Here is a 19,296-nt window from a genome sequence, read left to right on the forward strand (position 1 = left end):
ATAAATGCATAAAATAGCAATTCGAAGTAACTTTTTTCCTGTCGCTTTGGAGGTCCTTTTGTTGCAGCGCCCCATACGCTGCATGTAGTGCATTTTTCCCCACTGAGATTTTGCCAAAAGCAAAAACAAATGAGAGCATAATTTCAGCCAGTTTTTTTTCAATGTTTTTTTTTTCCTCTTAAATGTTGACGAGCTAGCCCATTGCGCTGATGGAATAGTGATGCGTTACAAATGTACAACTGGGCATGAGCTCTTTCTTGTGTAACTACCTGGAAAAAAAAAAAGGGAGCTCCAATTGTTCTGTAGCTGTATTAAAAAAGACGTCTTCCTTTGCATAGATTGCAAACGTATATTTTGGTGATGAATGAAAATAAAAAAAGTTGAATGTGGACTCTTGACCTGTAGCGCCATCCTGTGGGCTGCACATGAGCAAAAAAAAAAAACACCACCAACAACACATTTTTCTCTGTCCGAGGGGCAGAATGACAGAAGTGGACTGAATTTCCTCCGTTTTTTGACATGTGCAACAGTCCATGAAATCATTCAGCATCCTGAAGCTGGTTAATGAATGTCACGTTTAAAAATGTGCCTTGTTGATTTTTTTTGTGACTCTACTATTTTAGGCTAATAGCCCTAAATGCCCAAGTCCTTTGTAAGTCGTGTCAATTGTGGATTGTCAGTCATGCAGGTGACGCAATTTGGCTGAATTAGGTGGCGTGCATTCTTGCTTGTTTGCTGAATTAGTTATTTTTACCAAAGGTTGGAAAATGACCATGGGAATTTTTATGTTTCTTCAGCTTTAACCCATCATGAGCCAACATGTGACACAGTCAACAGATGGAGTCCTCACGGCTCAAACTGTTACAAGAAGATGGAGACCCCGAACGGTTGGCTGGGGGCTCGTCACAACTGCCTCTGGGAGGGCGGCGACCTTGTCTCCATCACCTCTGAAGACGAGGAAATGTTTGTGATGGAGCAAATGGGCAACAAACCGTTCTGGATCGGACTCTCCAATCTGGTAAGTGCAGGCTGCTGTTGGCTGGCGACTGCTAGTTGAGATGGAACCGCGAGCAAGTGGCTGTTGGCTCACTATTGGTACACCATTGACAATGAGTTTGGACTCTGCAGAACTGCAACGAGACCTGGTGTCAGTTTTTTAAAGCGGGCGAAAAGAGTGTGACTTGGTCCTACACCAGTGTGACGCCGACCTACGCCAACTGGGACCCGCGTCAAGACCAGAGGTGAGAAGATCACCTCTTTGCCTCTTGGGTCAGGTGGGATGCACGGTGATATTTTCAAATTGCTTTCTAAAAAATGCTTTTGGGGGTGAGTTTTCATCAGAAAAAAAGGGCAAAACCTCCAAATTGGCACGTTTGTCGGATGTGTCTCGCTTTTTCCGACTTTTCTCAACAGCTCCGACGATGAATCCTGCGTGTACGTCAACCAAGGTGTGCACGGAGACAGTCAGCCTAGCAAGTGGAGACGTGGCTCGTGCAGATCCTCATTGGCGTACATGTGCGAGCGGTCGCCCGACGGTAAGTCTGCACGTTTGACGTGAAAGGAGAAAAGTGCAACCATGTCATCTTTCTGCAGACTGCCCAGATGGATGGCCGTGTTCCTACAAAGACTTGGGTTACACTTACAGTCGAGTGGAGAGTGAGTGGAGCGACGCTTCTTCTGACACCCGCGCCTCTCGTTGTCGTTTCCTAATGAGTTGCTTTTTCGTTTTACACCTACTCCGTCTCGTTGTGGTTTTCTAATGAGTTTATTTTGGCTTTCAGCTTCCTACTGTGACTCTAACGAGTTCCTGTACAAGGACTCTTGTTATCACTTTGAGGGGACGCCTAAAACTTGGCAAGCGGCTGAAGATTTCTGCAAGGAAAAGAGAGGTCTCTTGGCCAGCATCCCCTCACCGGTCGACAGACAATTTTTGGCTGGTGAGCGCCAAGACAAACTGACCAATCGTCCCGCCATGTTTTCTCGACATCGTCACAATTGCTCGTTCTGCTTTCCTCAAGCTCACGTGCGAGAAGGATCTCAACCTTGGCTGGGACTCAAGAAAAGAACATTTGAGTGGTTCGACGGATCATCTACAGTAAGTGACACATTTGCAACGCAGGTCTAAAAAATTGTCACTCATGAAGCTGTCATGTTGGAAAGCAAAACATTAAAAACTGTCATTTTAGTAGAGCACAGTTGATTCAATAGAGAGGAGAAATCTGACAAGAATGGTCTTCCTGTTAAATAGATTTGAATTTGTTACAAGAAGTCAAAAATGTCCTTTAGTTTGATGGCTTAGAATTGTGATATATAAGAGAAAAAAAAACAATAAGATTTCACCATGCATTTCACAGGAAAACGTTTTTCAGAATAAAAATTAACAGTTTAGGGTTTGGAAAGCTTCAATCTGAAACTCGGGTTGGAGTATCGCAACAATTTCTATTGGTTCCAGAAATGATGAGAATGGTAAGAAGAAAAACAGATTTGAACCAGTGAGGTGCCTTTGAAGGAAATTTCGCGGGAAGCCATCTGAGCAATTGCAACACCAAACACGCTGTATCCTCTGCAGGACAACGTCACAAAGAACCTCATTCAAAATTCAGATGACTGCGCAAAATTGAATGAGAATGGAGAAATTCAGCTTGAGGGCTGTACTGGCCTTCGTCCATCCATCTGTCAAAAAGGTCAGAAAGTCACAACCTCCCATTTGCCCTTTGTCTTCTCATTGCTCTCTCATATTTGACCCCTCTCGCATCCTTGCAGGCAAGGCCAGAGCTTCTCTTCCGCTTCTTCCGGCGTCGGCATCAGCATCAGGTGGGCGTCCCAGCCTGCAGCCCACTTGCAGAATCTTGTTTGACCTCAAGTGACTTGAGTCTCGCTTGCAGGCAAGAGTGCAAAGTGCGGCTGGTGGCGGGAGAACCCCGCCAACGACTTGTGCTACTTGATCCACGACATGGCCAACAAGACCTGGAAGGAGGCGCGAGACAAGTGCACCCGCCTCAGAGGCAACCTGCTCGCCATCACCGACTCGAACGAACATACCTTCATACGAGGTAAGCCGTCTACAGTCTGCTGCGCTTTTTGCCGAGTTTCTGTCATTCCAAAGAAAAGACCAAAAATAAGCTTGTGACCCCCACCAACCCAGACTTCACCCACACTTTGTTTTAGTTAAGCATTTTGCACTTGCCTCTGTAAGATGCGTCAGTCAACCTTCTGTTCTGTATTCACCTTTGACCCAAAGGGCTTCTGCCAAGCGGTTCCTCTTTGTGGTTGGACGCCAGCGACATCATTGTTGAAGTTGGCAGCAAGCAGTCTGACGAATCCTCACCGAGTTCCGTCCTTTTGGGCGCAGGTGGGTCTAAAACCTGGCCGATGTATGAAGGAACAAAGGAGCGCTGAGCATCTGTGGTCTCCCTCCAGGTAACCCTGGTGACCCCCCCGGCCGACGATGCAACTCCTTACTCAGTGGCAAGGGCGGCATAGAGGTTGTCGATTGCGAGAAGAAGCGCGGCTACGTCTGCAAGAGAAGAGGTAAGACGAGATGCTCGGCCAATTCTCCCCAATGTGTGTCAGCGGACACATTTTTTTGTCTCATGTGAGTTTCGATGCAGATGACGCATTTGCCTGAAACTGAGTGCGTAATCCCCAAATGTCTCCTCAGTCGTTCAGACATGTGAAAGGACCAAAGGGTGGCGACGCTTTGGCTCCAACTGCTACAAGAAGATGGAGACCACCAACGGTTGGCTGGGGGCTCGTTACGACTGCGTCTGGGAGGGCGGCGACCTGGTCTCCATCACCTCGACACACGAGGAAAGCTTTGTGAAGGAGCAAATGGGCGACAAGCCGTTCTGGATCGGACGTTCCAATCTGGTGAGACGAAAGCGGTAGAATACGTTGACTTTCCACTGGTACCTAACCGTCACCTGCGATTGGTTTCGGCAGAACTGCGACGTGGCCTGGTGTCAGTTTTTTGAAGCAGGAGAAAAAAGACTGTCTTTGTCCGACACCGGCGTGACGCCGACCTACGCCAACTGGGACTCGCGTCAAGATAGAAGGTAAGAAGGTCACCTCTTTGCGTCCTTTTGTTGTCAGGCGGAACACACAGCGAGATTATGGATCCCATCTGCGAATTTTGAGAGTATTGATGAGACAGGAGGAAAAGCCTCCAAATTGGCACGTTTGTCGCATGTGTGTCTCCTTTTTCCCGACCTTTTTCAACAGCTCCAACAATGAATCCTGCGCGTACGTCAACCAAGGTGTGCACGTAGAGAGTCAGCCTGGAAAGTGGAGACATGGCTCGTGCGGATCCTCATTGGCGTACATGTGCGAGCGGCCGCTCGACGGTAAGTCTGCCCGTCCGTTGTGACGTTAACGCTCAAAGGAGAAAAACTTGCAATCACGTCGTCCCCCTGCAGCCTGCCCGGACGGACGGCTGTGTTCCTACAAAGACTACGCATTCGGCTACAATCGAGTGGAGAGTGAGTGGCAGCGAGGCTTTTTTTTTCCACACCTGCAACGTCTTGTTGTGGATTTGTAATCCATGTTTTTTTGGTGGCTTCAGCTTCCTACTGCGGCACTGGCGACTTCCTGTACAGGGACTCTTGCTATCACTTTGAAGGGATGAAGCGAACTTGGGAGGCAGCCGAGAAGTTCTGCAGAGAATGGAACGGTCACCTGGCCAGCGTCCAATCACTGGTTGATAGCCAATTCTTGGCCGGTGAGCGCCAAGACCAACTGCCGATACCAGCAATCGTCATCTAGCACTTCACAAAATTTGAATGCTCTTCTTGTGCTAAATTTCCTCGCTTCTCTGATATCTTCAAGCTCATGCGCCAGATGTAGGAGGATTGCAAGCTTGGGTGGGACTCAAGAAGAACAAGAACAACTTTGAGTGGAGCGACGCAACGCCTACAGTAAATGAAACATTTAGAGCAGTCTACAAACGTTGTCATTTGCCCTGAATGAAGGTGTCATGTCGGAGGGCAAAGGTTCCACCAAACACGCAAGTTACACCAAATGCGGCAAAGTCATGTTCGGCGTGTCGTCCGCAGGGCAACATTGCGTGGGTGCCAAACGGGCCGACAGGACGTGGTGATTGCTGTGCACTGTCGCCAACTGGACAAGTTGAGGACTGGCCCTGCACCAATATTCGGCCATTCATTTGTAAAAAAGGTCCGAAAATGAAGAGCACTCACCTTGCACTTCCATGTGCTCCCTCTATCTAAGAGTGCTAATGACTCCTCTCTTTTCCTTGCAGCCAAGGTCCAAGAGTTTGTTCTTCCTCCGCCGGCAGGTGGGCGTCCCACCCAGCAGTCGACACGTGGTTTCTTGTCACCGGTTTGCCCTTGAGTGACGGGAGTCTCGCTTGCAGGCTGGAGTGCAAAGTGCGGCTGGTGGCCGGACCGATCCTCCGACGACTTCTGCTACCTTATCCAACGCAGACCCACCAAGACGTGGCAGAAGGCGCGAGACGACTGCCTCCGCCGCGGAGGCGACCTGCTCAGCATCGCCGACTCGCGCGAACAGGCCTTCACACAAAGTAGGCTGTCTGTTTGTCCGGTCGCAATCAGAGGTGTTCAAATCCCCCAACACGGGCGGGGCTCCAGACGTCACCTGTGTTTCCGCTGACCACCTTTAACATTTACGCATTTAACATTTATTTCAATTTGTTTCCGCTGACCACCTTTAACATTTACGCATTTAACATTTATTTCAAATCACGTGCCTCTTCATCGGTACAGCGTGGCCACCAATGAGCAGTTGGTCTATCTTTGCTCCCCCCTGCGAGCAGAGCGCCAACGAGAATGTTTCAAACTCTTGTTGCACATTTTTTACCATTCACCTCCAAAGGTCTGTACACTTTTCTGCCGAGCTCTCCCTCTCTGTGGTTGGGCGCCAACAACAACATCACGAAAGACGGCAGCGAATGGACTGACGGATCCCCGTTTCGTTACGTGGTCATGGACGGAGGTGGGTCAAAAACCTAACCAATGTTTGTCTCCGATGTTGCGGAGGAACGGAGCTGAGCATCTGTCGTCTCCTTCCAGATGACCCCGGTGACCTCTCTGGCGCATCCTGTCTTTCCTTACTCACAAGCAACGGCCGCTGGAAGTTTGACGATTGCAGGAAGAAAAGGGGCTACATCTGCAAGAAAAGAGGTAAGACGTGACGACGCTCAGACGATTCTCACAATGTGCTGATTCACATCTTTGGTTGTTTTCTTGCAGGAAACACGCCAAAACCTCCCCAGCCTCATGACGGTAAGTCGTCTTAAACAGTGGCTTCAAACAATCCTAGGCAAAAATGACCTGACAATGCTTTTTCAGGCTTGAAGGAGATCCTTGTCTGCAACAACCATTCTGCTGACCTTGTATGTGAGAGTGAGGGTCAGAAGCAAGGCCGCATCAGCATCCAGTCGGCCTTTTACGGTCGGCGGAGTGACGACGTTTGCTTGCTGGACAGCGACTCATACGACGACGGTAAGACCTGAGAAGCCACCATTTTGATGCCGCCAATTAAGGCATTTATCCACCTACCTCTGAAGGCTCATTCAGTAGTGTTTTGCTTGGTCTCCTCCTGGAAGTCTCCAAAGAACTTTAGCACGCTATGGAACGTAATGAAAATGAACCAATGCTTACAAACCGCTCAAATCCCAGAATGAGTCTGTACTCAGAAACGTGCTAGTTTTGTTCAACTTTGTCTTGGTGAACTCATTCAGGTGCCTCAATGCTCATCAGGCCCACTCAGACTCACTGGTGTGTTGTAACTTGCAGAGTACTGCGCAGTGGAAGGCATCCTCCCTCGCTACAGGAAAATGTGCAACGGCCAGCAAAAATGCCACATTGAGCTTTTGGAGGACGATTCCTGCCCTGCCACCTCCAAATATCTGGAGATGGTCTATAGCTGTGAACACAAAGGTGGGCTTTGCGTCTCGTGATCTTCTGCTCTGCAATAATGCAAGGAGTCCCACAAGAGGATAGATGGGCAGATTTGTATTTTATTTGGCCTTTAAGCATCCCTTCCAAATGAAAATAACTTTTGGCTGTCCTCAGTATGTCTTGACAGTCTGGGCATTGCGGACGGGAGCCTCGCAGACTCTTTCTTCAAAGCCTCCTCCTCGATGGAAGACGCCACCCCAGAAAAAGCCCGCCTCAACGGGGAGTCCTGCTGGAAGCCGTCAAAAGATCGTACGCAGATAATTGACAGCTTGGCACTGTGGTCTCCTGAGCGTTCTAATGTCTCGTCCCCTCCAGCCGTCGGCAGCTGGATCCAGGTGAACCTCGGTCACAAGAGAAAGGTGACGGCGATCGTGACCCAGGGGTGTGATAGCGACAATACCCGCTCCTGGGACATCCAACTTGAGATGAAGATGAGCGTTGATAGGAGGAAGTGGACCAAACACCCAAACGGGAAGGTGAGCACGGGGCTAATCAGGTCGACCGCAACCTCATCCTCCAATCTTGTCACGACAAACAAGGAAACATTCTGTTTCTAGTTCATCGGTGGTGGGACTCATCTGCTTGAGACGCCCGCGTTCGCTCAGTACGTCCGCATTCTGCCGCTGGAGAATCGTCCAGAATTTGGCCTCCGCTTAGACATCTTGGGATGCGCACATGACGGTGAGCAACACAATCCACCGCTTTGGTTGCCGAAAACAACAAGGCCAAAACATGCGATGATCTCCTCTTGTGTCCGACAGATGCGATGACCTGTGCCAGACGGTTCAACAGCCTCCACTTGACCGATTCGATGACGTGAGTGACACGCGACACGGTGTTTCATGACGATGACTGCCTGTCGTCAATTTCACAACGTGTGCGTGCCTTCCGCAGGTTCTACTGTCCACCAGGCTGTGCCAAACACGTTGTCTTTGGAACATTGGTCTACTCTGAGGTACATGAGTGCCTGAGCCACTGGTCGAGTTCTTGTCTGTGACTGCAACTTTGTGTAAATGCAGAGCTCGCACATTTGCGCCGCCGCCATTCACGCTGGCGTCATTCAGAATAACATTGGAGGAGATTGTATTGTGATGCGAGCTCCCAAACAGCAAGTCTACACGGGCTCCACTGGGAACGGGATCATCTCCAGATAGTGAGTAGCCAACTTTGACAGAAAAGTCCCATGAAGAGCCACCAGCTAATTACCGCTTTCCTATCTGCAGTTTGGACGACCCACTGGGTGTGTCTTATACGTTTGCCGATGGGGGTGAGTTCAAAAACCATTTCTTTATGTCACCCCAACTGTCATGACCACTAAAACTCACACGGGGTCTCACCTGCAGAGCCCAGATGCTCGGCACCTGACTGGGAGGAGTTTGCGGGATTCTGCTACAAACCTTTTGACGACGAAAGGGACTGGGCTGATGCTCAACAAGTCTGCCGTGGTTTTGGTGCCGAACTGGTGTCTATCCGCACCAAGGTCGAGCAGGCGTGGGTGAAAAATGCCTCCAACTTTGGTGCGCATCCCAAACGTTAATTAACAGTCTCCGTAGAATAACTGCAATACCTGAGAACTGGATGAGAGCTCTGTTCCCATCCATCCTCTGCAGAAACCAGCGACATGTGGACCGGACTGAACGACCTGGCGCTTCCCGGCATGTTCGTGTGGTCGGACCGCCGCAAGGTGACCTTGACCCACTGGGTCGCAGGAGAACCCAACCTAGGAGTTGGCCTCGGCAAGCACTGCGTGGCTCTGTTACGGCAGGTGGGTGCCCAAAAGACCATTTGCAATACCTATGCGGTCCACTGAAACTGATTGTTTTCTTTCAGACTGGAAGATGGGAGCTAATGTCTTGCGCCCAAGTCAACAGCTTCATGTGCAAGATGCCCACAGTGCGCTTTCCAATGACCTCATTGAAGCCACAGGTGGCGCAGTAGAGTCCACCTTGGTGACAGCCTCGCTGTGTCAGTTCCCAATGGCTCAAGACCAATCGATGCCCATGGAGAAATTTGACAATGGCGCCCCCCAAGCAAGTCATCGAAGAAGAAGATTTAATGCTCCCCCAAAATTGTAATCAGAACACGTCTGCCAAAGTGTGTAGCATTTAGCATCCAGATAAAATGTGAACACGCATTCTATGTTCACTAACACTCGACTCTACTCGGGGCCTGTTTGTCCTTCTATTGTTTTTTGCGCGCTTGACAACTTTGACTGCCTTTTCGTAAACAAGGTCACTCATTCAAAGAGCAAAACACAATTATTCCAGTGCTTTCAATGAGCACAATTGTAAGAATGTGAGAGACGAGAATAGTTTTGAAGCTTGAATGAAAGTCCAAAGTCAGTATTCCTTGTTTTTTTTTTTTTTTAATCATGTTGTGCTGTCTAGTCCTAATAACCCTTTAAAAGGGGAGCCCAGACTCGACAGCTTTTTGTTTTATTACGGTCAAAGAAAGCTTATATAGATTGTATGATTACAAATAATGAATCAAAAAAGAGCTTTGTTACTGCCAATGTTGTCTGCAATTAAACACTGTAGTAATGAGAGTTTTTACCTGGAAGAATAATCCCATATTTTCCATAATCCATCATTGTCTTTGGTATGTTACTGAAGCTACAATTCACTGTATATCATGTAACTGTATATCCAGTTATTGCATTTTTGATTACTGATTGCATTATATTACTTGATCGCTGCTGCCAGAAAAATGTTGGTTTTCACTGTTGTTTCTTCGGTATGTTACTACATCTACAATTCACCGTATATCATGTAAATTTATAATCCAGTTATTGCATTTTTGATTAATGATTGCAGTATTTTACTCGATCACCGCTGTCCAAAAAATGTGGGTTTTCATCGTTGTTGTTTTTTTAAATTTCGAAATAAAAGCGACTGATTACGATTCGGGTTTCTTTTCTAATTTTTTTGACTGATTGATAAAGAGTGCCAACAAAATTATTCAGTTCATCCCCACCACACAATTTTGCTAAATTTAAAAACAAAAGGTTTATTTTATTTTAAATAAAATCTCGTTGGATTTGGTGGAATAAAATTTTCTGAACACTCGTGCACCCCTGTCTGGGATTGTTTGGCAAATCAGAACAAATATGTATTGAAAGAAAGATCATTTTGAAACACTCGACATCAGCTGGACATCAGAGGCTCTTTTTGTCAAAGAGCAAACAAACAAATACTCAACAAGCACCTATTTATAACTAATCACTTGGAAACACTCTTATTCCCATGGCCTTTTGGAAAAGGAAAAAAAAAATCATGAAATTGGTTCCTTTTGTCACTGACAAACACACACAGTATTGTTTTACAGAAAGTTTGAGACATTGAGGGCTCAAACAAGTAGTGTAGAGTACTTCTTGTTGTAGGGTTGCCATCCTGGATTTATGAAAAACAGGGCCATTTGACCAATTGCAGTGGGGGACTTCATCATTATACCAGTTGAGACTAGGGCCCAACCGATTATCGTTCTGCCGATTGATTTGGCCTTTCATAGCACTTTTCAAAATATTCAACATTAGCCCAAATTAGGACAATTATTCTTTTGGTCTACATCAGGTGTCGGAAATATATGACTCGCGAGCCAGATGTGGCTGTTTTGATTGGTTGATTTGGCTCGCAAGCAAATCTTTAATAAATTGCACCTTTTGTGGGGACCGAATTCCAAAGTCCGTAAATGCTGTGTGGCTGCCGCCACGGGGGCGTAATGTGTAGACGTAATGTGAACACCCGATGAACCAGAACATTAAGACAAGACAAAACGTGAAAATTGGAGAAGCTTCACGATTGTTCAATGCAGGGTTAAAGTTGTTTTCCTTTCAAAATGTTCATAAAATGATTGCATTCTCTGTAAAAATTTGACCGTATAAATCCTTTCAATTTCTTTCTCCTGAATAAAATGCTTGAATTGGTGGTTTAACATATTGTATTTCTCTGTCTATTTTCACACTGCTTGTTCTCATTAGTTTTACAGGGGAGATAGATCTTCTTCCAGTTGACGTTTGGATAATTACGATTCTGAATTCAAAAAATTCTCGACCCGAAAATTTTTAAATTGATGTTAGCGTTAGCCACACACGCAAAAATACCACGAGGGAAAAAAAAGTCACAAAATGCCTACTAGAACACCGATTACTATTCCATATACAGTGATCCCTCGCTACTTCGCGTTTCATTTATCGAGGCTTCACTCCATCGCAGATTTTTTTCCCCCCAAATTAAAAAAAAACATTTAAAAGTCAAAATAAAACTTCTAAATTGAGGAAACATGTGTCTAACCTTTAGGACAATGTAGTATTGCTCCAAATGTCCGTTTACATTCCTTTAGAAGTTTAGAAGTTAGCGAGATCGCAAATAAGCATCTTTCCGCACTCGTTAGCCTCCCCAGTACTTCTTGTTGGTGACCGTACTTCGCGGATTTCACTTATCGCGGGTGGTTTTTTGAACCAATTATACGCGATAAACGAGGGATTGCCGTATTATATTTTATTTGCGGTTAAAATAGAGACAAGCGTGTCATTTTTCTTTACATAACTAAAAAATACATCCAAATGTTGACGCAACGTTTTTAATTTCGGTAATTTGGATGAATGATTTTTGTTCCCATGTTTTGCGTAGAAAAGACGCAACAGCTCATTCCACGAGTTAAAATGGTCGAGTTCACCGACAGCGCAGCAATGACTCTCTCGAAGCTTTTCATGACGTAGGGTTGTTATCGTGTCCGGAAGTGGCTTTAGGACAATTTGGAAGGATTTCTTTGCTGTTCATTTTGGAACAAACGCCATCAGTCTCCCTTTAAACTGCTACAGTTTAAGTATACACTTTTAAGAGACGTGTTACAACGTCGAAGGGTGAAAAGAACCGGGTTCATTGTTATACGAACTGGGTAGCTAGCTCATAACTACCCTAGGCAGAAAGCTGCCTTTTCTGTTTAGTTTGCCAATGAGAATGTTTATAAAGGGCAGTTATAATTGTTTTATAAATACTGTCGCTGTACTTCATTGCTAAATGAGCGACCATTTAAATTCACTTCATAGATAGCAGTAATGCTATAAGAATACGAAGTAAATCAAAAGCCTGTTGGCTGAAATGGACGAGAAATACAGCAACAACGTCCTTTCCGGAGGACAACTTGGGATGGTTGAAGTTCCCAATTCCAGGTAAAATATGTCTTTCTGGTAACAAATGTTATTTTCCTTCAAGTTTCGTTGTGCAACCATTTTAAGTACTCCCGTACGTGCTTATATTAGTTTGCATGCTCTTTTCATCTGCAGGTTAACCAGGTACATAGTTTTGCTGATCATCTCAAAGATTTTGAAGGCCTTGGGAATATTCGAATCATATGACATTCTAAAGGTTGTTCACATTGTTCAGTTCATCTTCACATTAAAGCTAGGGTGAGTATTCCTAAATGTATTATTAAGTGATGCTTTATTCATTTAAAATGCAATTTGCTTTCTTTTTCAATCACTTCAAAGGTCAGTTAAGACATTTCAACAATTAGGCTGAATTAAACAACAACAAAACTAAATTACAATTCAAATTAGAAAACATCTGTTAAGAATCTGTTCAATATTTACAATTACAAAGTCTTATAAGTTTGGTCAATTTCAAGAGTGGCCAAGATATGCACCCAGCGATTTTCAATTTAAACGCCACAATAGCCTATTCGAAAGCAACTAGACAAAAAACATATTACAACAGAAACCTCATGATTAGAACAAATCAATTAAATCTGTACATGTGTGATGAAATCACTATATGACAATAGAAATGTCTTCAATCTTGTCAATAAAAATGAATATGACATTATTTCATTATTCTCAGGTCTGCTGTTATTTTACTTGTCTTTCAAAAGCCTTTATCCTCTGGAAAAGTCATCTCCAAAAGACAGGTACAGTATATTGATTTTTCTTCTTTTTCATTGGTGTGCCAATCCATCATATTAAGTGAGGGGGAAAACAATGTGTGTCCTCAAATGGTCATGGTACTGTAATGACCCCATTTTCTTTTACTTCTTTTTAGTGGATAAAGCTAGTAAAGCACAGTGTTTTCAGCTGTATCATATCCCTACTGGGCTTTTTTGGGCTCACTCTCTGTGGACCCCTGAGGTAAATACACTTGTCACCCTCTGTATAAGACCATACAATTTGATGGTTTAAATGCAATAATACAGGAGTGTTTTTTGTGTCTTTGACAGAACATTACTGCTCTTCGAGCACAGTGATGTGGTGGTGATTGCTCTCCTTGGTGTCCTCTTCACCAATTCAGGAGGCGGGCCATCAAAGGTAAACGGTCGTCATTTACAGAATGAGCAGCAGTAATTGTTGTTGTGTCATCTTTGTACAATTTGACCCGAAGTCAAACTTTAGGCTTTTTCTTTTGAGTTCTGTAAGTCAAAGTCAAAGTCAGCTTTATTGTCAATTTCTTCACATGCCAAAGACACACAAAGAAACCGAAATTTTGTTCCCCCCTATCCCACGGTGACAAGACATGGCCCACAACAGACAAACAAGTAAACAAGTATAACAAAAGCGTGCTGAATAAATAATGAATAAATAACAACAAATAAATAAATAAATAAGAGGAGCTGTAGCATATAGTCAAAGTCAGCTTTATTGTCAATTTCTCCACATGCCAAAGACACACAAAGAAACCGAAATTTCGTTCCCCCCTATCCCACGGTGACAAGACATGGCTCACAACAGACAAACAAGTAAACAAGTATAACAAAAGCGTGCTGAATAAATAATACAACAATAAATAAATAAATAAGAGGAGCACAGAAAAGGAGCACATTATCCATCCTGCTCTGTTGGAAATCAGCAAAGTGATGCTACTTTTATCCTAAACTGCTAACATACTGATGACTGAATTTCTACCCATCTGTCTTCCAGACCAGAGGCGCTGCTCTCTTCATCATCGCAGTGATCTGCCTACTCCTCTTCGACAATGATGATCTTATGGCAAAAATGGCGGAGCATCGTATCCTTAATAATTATAATATGGTCATTTTTTTTAATGTCACATTTCTCTGTTTCCTTCTTCTTCTTCTTCTTCTTCTTCTTCTTCTTCTTCTTCTTCTTCTTCTTCTTCTTCTTCTTCTTCTTCTTCTTCCGTGTAACATCAGAGGTCCAACTTGGTGTCGTGGAGCCACGGCAGCATCTCTGTTTCCTGATTGTGAGCCTTAACTTTTCTTGCACTAATTAGCTGAGGGACATCACGACAGTGCGTTAACTCACTTTTTGTACACCACCATTGCGTTTTTGGGGGTTGCTGATCACAAAGTAAGCATAGTAGGCCTTCAGTTACAAAATAATGCTTCCATATTGCAAATTAACCACCACATTATCCTGTTCTTGTCTTTATCAGGGTGGTGTTGTGCTGCTAGTGGTCTCCCTGGGCTTGAAGGTTGGCTTTCACACAGCCTCCAGGAAACTTTCAGTGGAAGTAGGTGGAGCAAAGCGCCTTTATGCCTTGGACAACCTGGTGTCAGCTGTGGTACTGCTGCCCTGGGTCATAGTGTTGTCAGCCACCACAGAAGTAAGTGCAATATAATAAGTAGATGCATACACTTTTTTATGTTTTGTTTTAGCCCCGAGACACTCTCACGTAGATCAACTTAAATTGGGCACAGAGAACAATTCACAGCAGTGACTATGTTCTTGGTATATTTCATCATATCAAGTGAAATAATGCACTCATCTCCCCCAAGGCTTTTACTTGCAAATGAACCTACAAAACCATTCAGATAAGTGAAAAGTGACTGTTGTGAAAGTAAAAGTACAGTACAGTAAGACTAAGAAAGTACAGACTCCAAAATTAGGAAAACATTTTTTGACTGATTTCCTCCACACATTATATTATTTGAAGGTTGTTAAATGTCAAAGATGGGAAGTTTTTCTACAAAGAGGCTTTTGCACTGTTTCCCTGCAGAGTAAGGTTGAGTCATGGTCTGCTCTTATCCTGCCTTTTGCCATGATCATCTTCTCTGTGATGATCCTTGAGTTTTATGTGGAGGCCATCTGCAATGCAAAGATGGAAGTGCAGCGGTGCGCCCGATATGGCGCCATCGCTCTCTTCTCCAGCGCCCTGCTGCTCGCCAACTTCTGGACTCACCCGCTGACCGACCAGTTGCGCTCTATGAGTAAACCACCACAGCAGGGCAGCACGGAGCACGTGCTCTCTGGAGGGGTGATCGTCAGTGCCATTTTCTTCATTATGTGTAAGTATCATACACGTTTAAATGAATAAAAATAGAATTGGGAATAAAACATCTATTTATTTTTACAACACTGCCAATGTGACTGAGCAGTGCCTTTGGTGGGGAAAAAAGTAAACTCTAATTTATTTTGAAAATAAGTGAAACAAATCAACGATTGGGTATTATTTATCTATATAAAAAAAGCATAATTCAGTAATTTAAATGCCTATTTCAATTTACTAAAAACAAAATCTAAAAGTTTTCTAAAAGTCCAAGTTTTCCTTGAAATTTGAATTAAACTTTTTTAATGGAGTCACTGTTTTTAAAGGAGATGTTTTTTTTTGTCCCAGAATTTAGGAATTCCTTCTTGATAAAATGACTTGTAAATACAGTACAAAGTATAACAACACAATGACTTTCCACTTGTTCCTCTTGTTCAAATCGCACTGTTTTGTGGAACCTCTTTATCTGATGCACATGCCAAGTATGGCTTTTTGCTACCATGACAACCGGTGGTGGAGTTAGGACATGAGAAGAAGCGGGCCTACTCAGTGTTTCCAACAAAGCGACTTTGTTGCTATATTTAGCAACTTTTCCAACCTCATGAGTGACTTCTTGAAAATCAAAAAAAGTGATGAATGTGGGGACTTTTTGTGGTCTTATTGGAGATTTCGGGAGAGTGAGCAGGAGACGTTCACTGCTTTCTGTTCGGACTGCAGAAGTTACGTGCAGGAAAACCCTAATAGTAAACTCCTTTGGTTTAATGTAAAAAAGTAAGAAAGTGCTAGAATGTAAATTTTACGTTTGCGGATGGCATAAAGCATTCCTTTTTGTTAACAGTTGCTCTCTTCTCTCCAGCATCAAGTATCCTCTCATCACCATCAAAGAAAGGTCAAAAGGGCACCCTGGTGGGTTACTCACCTGAAGGGACTCCTTTGTACAACTTTATGGGTGATGCCTTGCAACACACTTCTCAGTCCCTGCCGCGCTTCATTAAAGATTCCTTGAAGCAAATCTTGGAGGAGTACGACTCGAGACAGATCTTCTACTTCCTGTGTCTTAATCTGGTATGTGCAATGCACTGGTATTGCTTCATGGGCCTTTAGATATTTTTGGTCTACTGCGTTATAATAAAATACAAATTAACAAACTTTTCATAAAACATTTTAATTTAAGCTTCACAGAATTGGAACAAAACTGAAAAGTTTAATTATTTTATTGTCTTATTTATTTATTTTAACAAGCAAAAGGATAATGTCGATTTAAAATGGGAAATTGTAGTTTTGTTAAGAAAATCTGGTGTTTCATTTAAAGGCTCAAGATGAACTGTCATATTGTTTTCACCGTTAGTCCATGTTAATTTCACCTCACAGCCTCTGCTGTCAAACGCCGTTTATGTGTTCCAGGCTTTCACCTTTGTTGAGCTCTTTTATGGTGTTTGGACTAACAGCCTGGGGCTGATCTCGGATGGCTTCCACATGTTGTTTGACTGCTCAGCTTTAGTCCTCGGGTTGTTTGCCGCCCTGATGACCCGATGGAAAGCCACCAGGATCTTCTCCTATGGGTAAAATTGAGGAGGAATGTGAAGACGCTTCACCAGGAGATATTGTAACGATAAACTCGGTTGTGTGATTACAATAAATATCTGGTGCTCTTCCCAGGTATGCCCGTGTTGAAATTCTTTCTGGGTTCATCAATGGATTGTTCCTGATGGTCATCGCTTTCTTTGTCTTCGTGGAGTCAGTCACCCGTTTAGTAGACCCACCCAACATAGATACGGACATGCTGACTGTGGGTGAAGTTCTTTTTTCTATTTCCTGTAAAAGCTTTTTCCTCATATATTTGTATATCCATGTCTTATTAACAATGTACGCACAAATCTGCACCAAAGCATCTTCACTTTCAAGTAGGTTTTTTTTCCGGCCATTAATAGCTGCCAGAATGCTTTTGTACAAATGTGTGAGTGTGCAGGGGAGTTGTCCAGTTTCTCCACTCTGTAAACATAAACCATGTCAAGAACATCAGGCCTGCCTAGACGTGGAGTCTGCAAATGTCAAACAAAAAGTTAGTGTTACAGAGAAATGGGCATGCCATCCTAGAGGCTAATAGCTTGGCCTTTTATGGACATCCTTTTTGTAACATCACCTTCATTTGCCAATTGAATGTGAATTTAGTCATCTCTTTTTGAAGACAGTTCAATTTGAGGTGTTCCTGTGTTCATTCTCATTCAATTCAACAGCCAATCAACATTCAGTCTAAATGTTTGTTTTTTTTATCAATGACTGCAAAATAATTTAACGATTTAGGGAAACCATTGTTGTTGGTGCGTAACGATATTGGTATAATGATCATCTTATCTTCCCTCTACTTGGTGTCTCCTATAGCCGGTGTCTGTTGGCGGCTTATTGGTCAACCTGGTGGGAATTTGCGCTTTCAGCCACGCTCATTCCCATGGTGGCAAAAGTTGCTCGGGGCATGATCACGGCCATTCACACCACGGCCACTCCCATGGTGACCACAGCCACGGAGGTCATGGCCACTCTCATGGCGGCCATGGACACGGCGGACACGGGCATTCCCACAGCTCAGGTGGCGGAGGCATGAATGCCAACATGAGAGGTGTGCTTGCTCGGCCGTCTTCATATTTTGGAAGGCCAGATGTAAACCCTCTGTCTTGTTTCACAGGTGTTTTCCTTCACGTCCTAGCTGATACGTTGGGCAGCGTTGGCGTAATCATTTCCACCATCCTCATTCGCCAGTTTGGCTGGTTGATCGCCGATCCCATTTGCTCTCTCTTCATCGCTACACTCATCTTCCTCAGTGTCATCCCTCTGCTTAAGGATTCTTGCGAGGTACTTCTGCTGAGAATTCCCCCAGAGCATGAGAAGGAACTGAACAATGCTCTGCACAAGGTGAGAAGACCATCATGGGAATCTAGTGAAACCTTGTCTATTGTGATTTTCCACAACCACCTACCATGTAAAGAGGACCACCTAAAAACGTTATTTATTTATTTATGTTTTACTTCCTTTTTTAGGTGTTTAAATTTATTCAAACACCTAAACCAATTAAAACACACTTTAAAGTATTTCTTAGCTTCGGTTCTCGCTCATTCTTTTGCGCAATTCTTCAAACAGGAGGCCTAGTGTGCATGTTTCAACCTCTTTTACTCCCATTTGAAATTCACCACAAAACTGTTACAGAATTAAAGAAAATTAAACATCCTATTTTTGAGCACCACTATATTCAGCCAAATCTTATAACCAAGTGTGTTAATACTGACCTATAATGTTAAATGGCAACTGAATTTGCAAACTGTTATACATGTATGTAAAAAAGGAATTTGAATATCTGCCGTATAAGAAGAGTATGAACTGTTAACTACGATATAGCATGGGTTCTCTCTATAGTAGTAATATTATGAATCAATGTCTCAGCCTTTTGGGGAAGAATCTCTTGACAGTGTTGCGGCTACAGCTTTAGACAACGTTGAGTATTGTCTACTATGTCTGAAGTCACGGACAGATGAAGTTGTGTGCTTCCGCCAGCTGATCCTCTTTACTTTCTTGGTTCTGTTTCCAGATTGAGAAGATTGAAGGGGTCTTGTCATACAGAGACCCTCATTTCTGGAGACATTCAGCCAACATGATTGCAGGGACCATCCACCTCCAGATAATGTCCGATGTGGTGGAGCAGCGCATTATACAGCAGGTCGATGCCAAATGCAACTTTTTTTTTGTTGATTTTCATGTGAATTACAATGACAGATTGCTGTAATTGGTCGGATTGTGTTCTGTCTTGCAGGTGACAGCCATTTTGAAAGATGCAGGGGTGAATAATCTGTCAGTGCAGGTGGAGAAGGACGCATATTTCCAGCACATGTCTGGGCTCAGCACCGGATTTCAGGATATTTTAGCTATGACACAACAAATGGAATCCATGAAACATCTGAACGATGGGACTTGTATCATGTAATGTCCATCTAACAATTAAAATTATATTCATTCCAATGTTTTTTCAATGAAAATGTACAGTGTGTGTTTTGAATAAATCAGAATATAGTCATTTTTATTTGTTTTTATCTGTACCTGAGCCTTTCAGGTTTTTTTTTTTTGACAACTTTCGGCCTTATTCTTAAATGTGT

General features: G+C 43.8%; 3 protein-coding genes across 3 annotated transcripts in view; all 3 read left to right on the top strand.

Moving 5' to 3' along the window:
- Positions 1–5,629, top strand: part of LOC148389945 (uncharacterized) — a 29,569-nt gene extending 23,940 nt beyond the window's left edge. Inside the window, exons 79-98 of the mRNA XM_088391410.1 lie at positions 798–1,018; positions 1,129–1,241; positions 1,414–1,535; positions 1,594–1,656; positions 1,782–1,937; positions 2,019–2,095; positions 2,570–2,684; positions 2,764–2,814; positions 2,886–3,053; positions 3,242–3,352; positions 3,421–3,531; positions 3,662–3,870; positions 3,943–4,055; positions 4,222–4,343; positions 4,416–4,478; positions 4,562–4,717; positions 4,825–4,913; positions 5,052–5,172; positions 5,258–5,293; positions 5,372–5,629. Of these exons, the coding sequence (XP_088247536.1) occupies positions 798–1,018; positions 1,129–1,241; positions 1,414–1,535; positions 1,594–1,656; positions 1,782–1,937; positions 2,019–2,095; positions 2,570–2,684; positions 2,764–2,814; positions 2,886–3,053; positions 3,242–3,352; positions 3,421–3,531; positions 3,662–3,870; positions 3,943–4,055; positions 4,222–4,343; positions 4,416–4,478; positions 4,562–4,717; positions 4,825–4,913; positions 5,052–5,172; positions 5,258–5,293; positions 5,372–5,628 (2,474 nt within the window). The 3' untranslated portion in view covers position 5,629. The remainder of the gene's footprint in view (positions 1–797; positions 1,019–1,128; positions 1,242–1,413; positions 1,536–1,593; positions 1,657–1,781; positions 1,938–2,018; positions 2,096–2,569; positions 2,685–2,763; positions 2,815–2,885; positions 3,054–3,241; positions 3,353–3,420; positions 3,532–3,661; positions 3,871–3,942; positions 4,056–4,221; positions 4,344–4,415; positions 4,479–4,561; positions 4,718–4,824; positions 4,914–5,051; positions 5,173–5,257; positions 5,294–5,371) is intronic.
- Positions 5,630–5,804: 175 nt separating this feature from the next.
- Positions 5,805–9,839, top strand: LOC148389946 (uncharacterized). Its single transcript, XM_088391411.1, has 15 exons — positions 5,805–5,970; positions 6,048–6,158; positions 6,228–6,260; positions 6,327–6,479; positions 6,774–6,917; positions 7,053–7,187; positions 7,254–7,414; positions 7,496–7,619; positions 7,700–7,754; positions 7,833–7,893; positions 7,958–8,091; positions 8,162–8,205; positions 8,282–8,455; positions 8,549–8,703; positions 8,769–9,839. Exons 1-15 carry the CDS (start codon positions 5,805–5,807, stop codon positions 8,874–8,876), a joined length of 1,758 nt encoding a protein of 585 aa, XP_088247537.1. The 3' UTR covers positions 8,877–9,839.
- Positions 9,840–11,632: 1,793 nt separating this feature from the next.
- On the top strand, positions 11,633–19,217 carry slc30a5 (solute carrier family 30 member 5). The gene is made up of 16 exons (XM_088392423.1): positions 11,633–12,108; positions 12,223–12,345; positions 12,776–12,842; positions 12,974–13,059; positions 13,149–13,236; positions 13,846–13,933; positions 14,159–14,235; positions 14,321–14,491; positions 14,885–15,173; positions 16,011–16,219; positions 16,559–16,716; positions 16,814–16,943; positions 17,537–17,771; positions 17,838–18,064; positions 18,735–18,863; positions 18,957–19,217. Exons 1-16 carry the CDS (start codon positions 12,038–12,040, stop codon positions 19,125–19,127), a joined length of 2,319 nt encoding a protein of 772 aa, XP_088248549.1. The 5' UTR covers positions 11,633–12,037; the 3' UTR covers positions 19,128–19,217.
- Positions 19,218–19,296: the final 79 nt, after the last annotated feature.

This window comes from Syngnathus floridae, chromosome 12, assembly GCF_059516105.1.
Source record: "Syngnathus floridae isolate MCC-2025c chromosome 12, RoL_Sflo_1.0, whole genome shotgun sequence".
NCBI lineage: Eukaryota > Metazoa > Chordata > Actinopteri > Syngnathiformes > Syngnathidae > Syngnathus > Syngnathus floridae.

Bases quoted from the DNA above. Each gene is read 5' to 3' on its own strand.
- LOC148389946 (XM_088391411.1), top strand. From the start codon at position 5,805: ATGTTTCAAACTCTTGTTGCACATTTTTTACCATTCACCTCCAAAGGT. The intron at 8,092-8,161 runs GTGAGTAGCCAA...TCCTATCTGCAG, and splicing joins AACGGGATCATCTCCAGATA to TTTGGACGACCCACTGGGTG. The intron at 8,456-8,548 runs GTGCGCATCCCA...CATCCTCTGCAG, and splicing joins GAAAAATGCCTCCAACTTTG to AAACCAGCGACATGTGGACC.
- slc30a5 (XM_088392423.1), top strand. From the start codon at position 12,038: ATGGACGAGAAATACAGCAACAACGTCCTTTCCGGAGGACAACTTGGG. The intron at 13,237-13,845 runs GTAAACGGTCGT...TCTGTCTTCCAG, and splicing joins CAGGAGGCGGGCCATCAAAG to ACCAGAGGCGCTGCTCTCTT. The intron at 16,717-16,813 runs GTAAAATTGAGG...TGCTCTTCCCAG, and splicing joins ACCAGGATCTTCTCCTATGG to GTATGCCCGTGTTGAAATTC.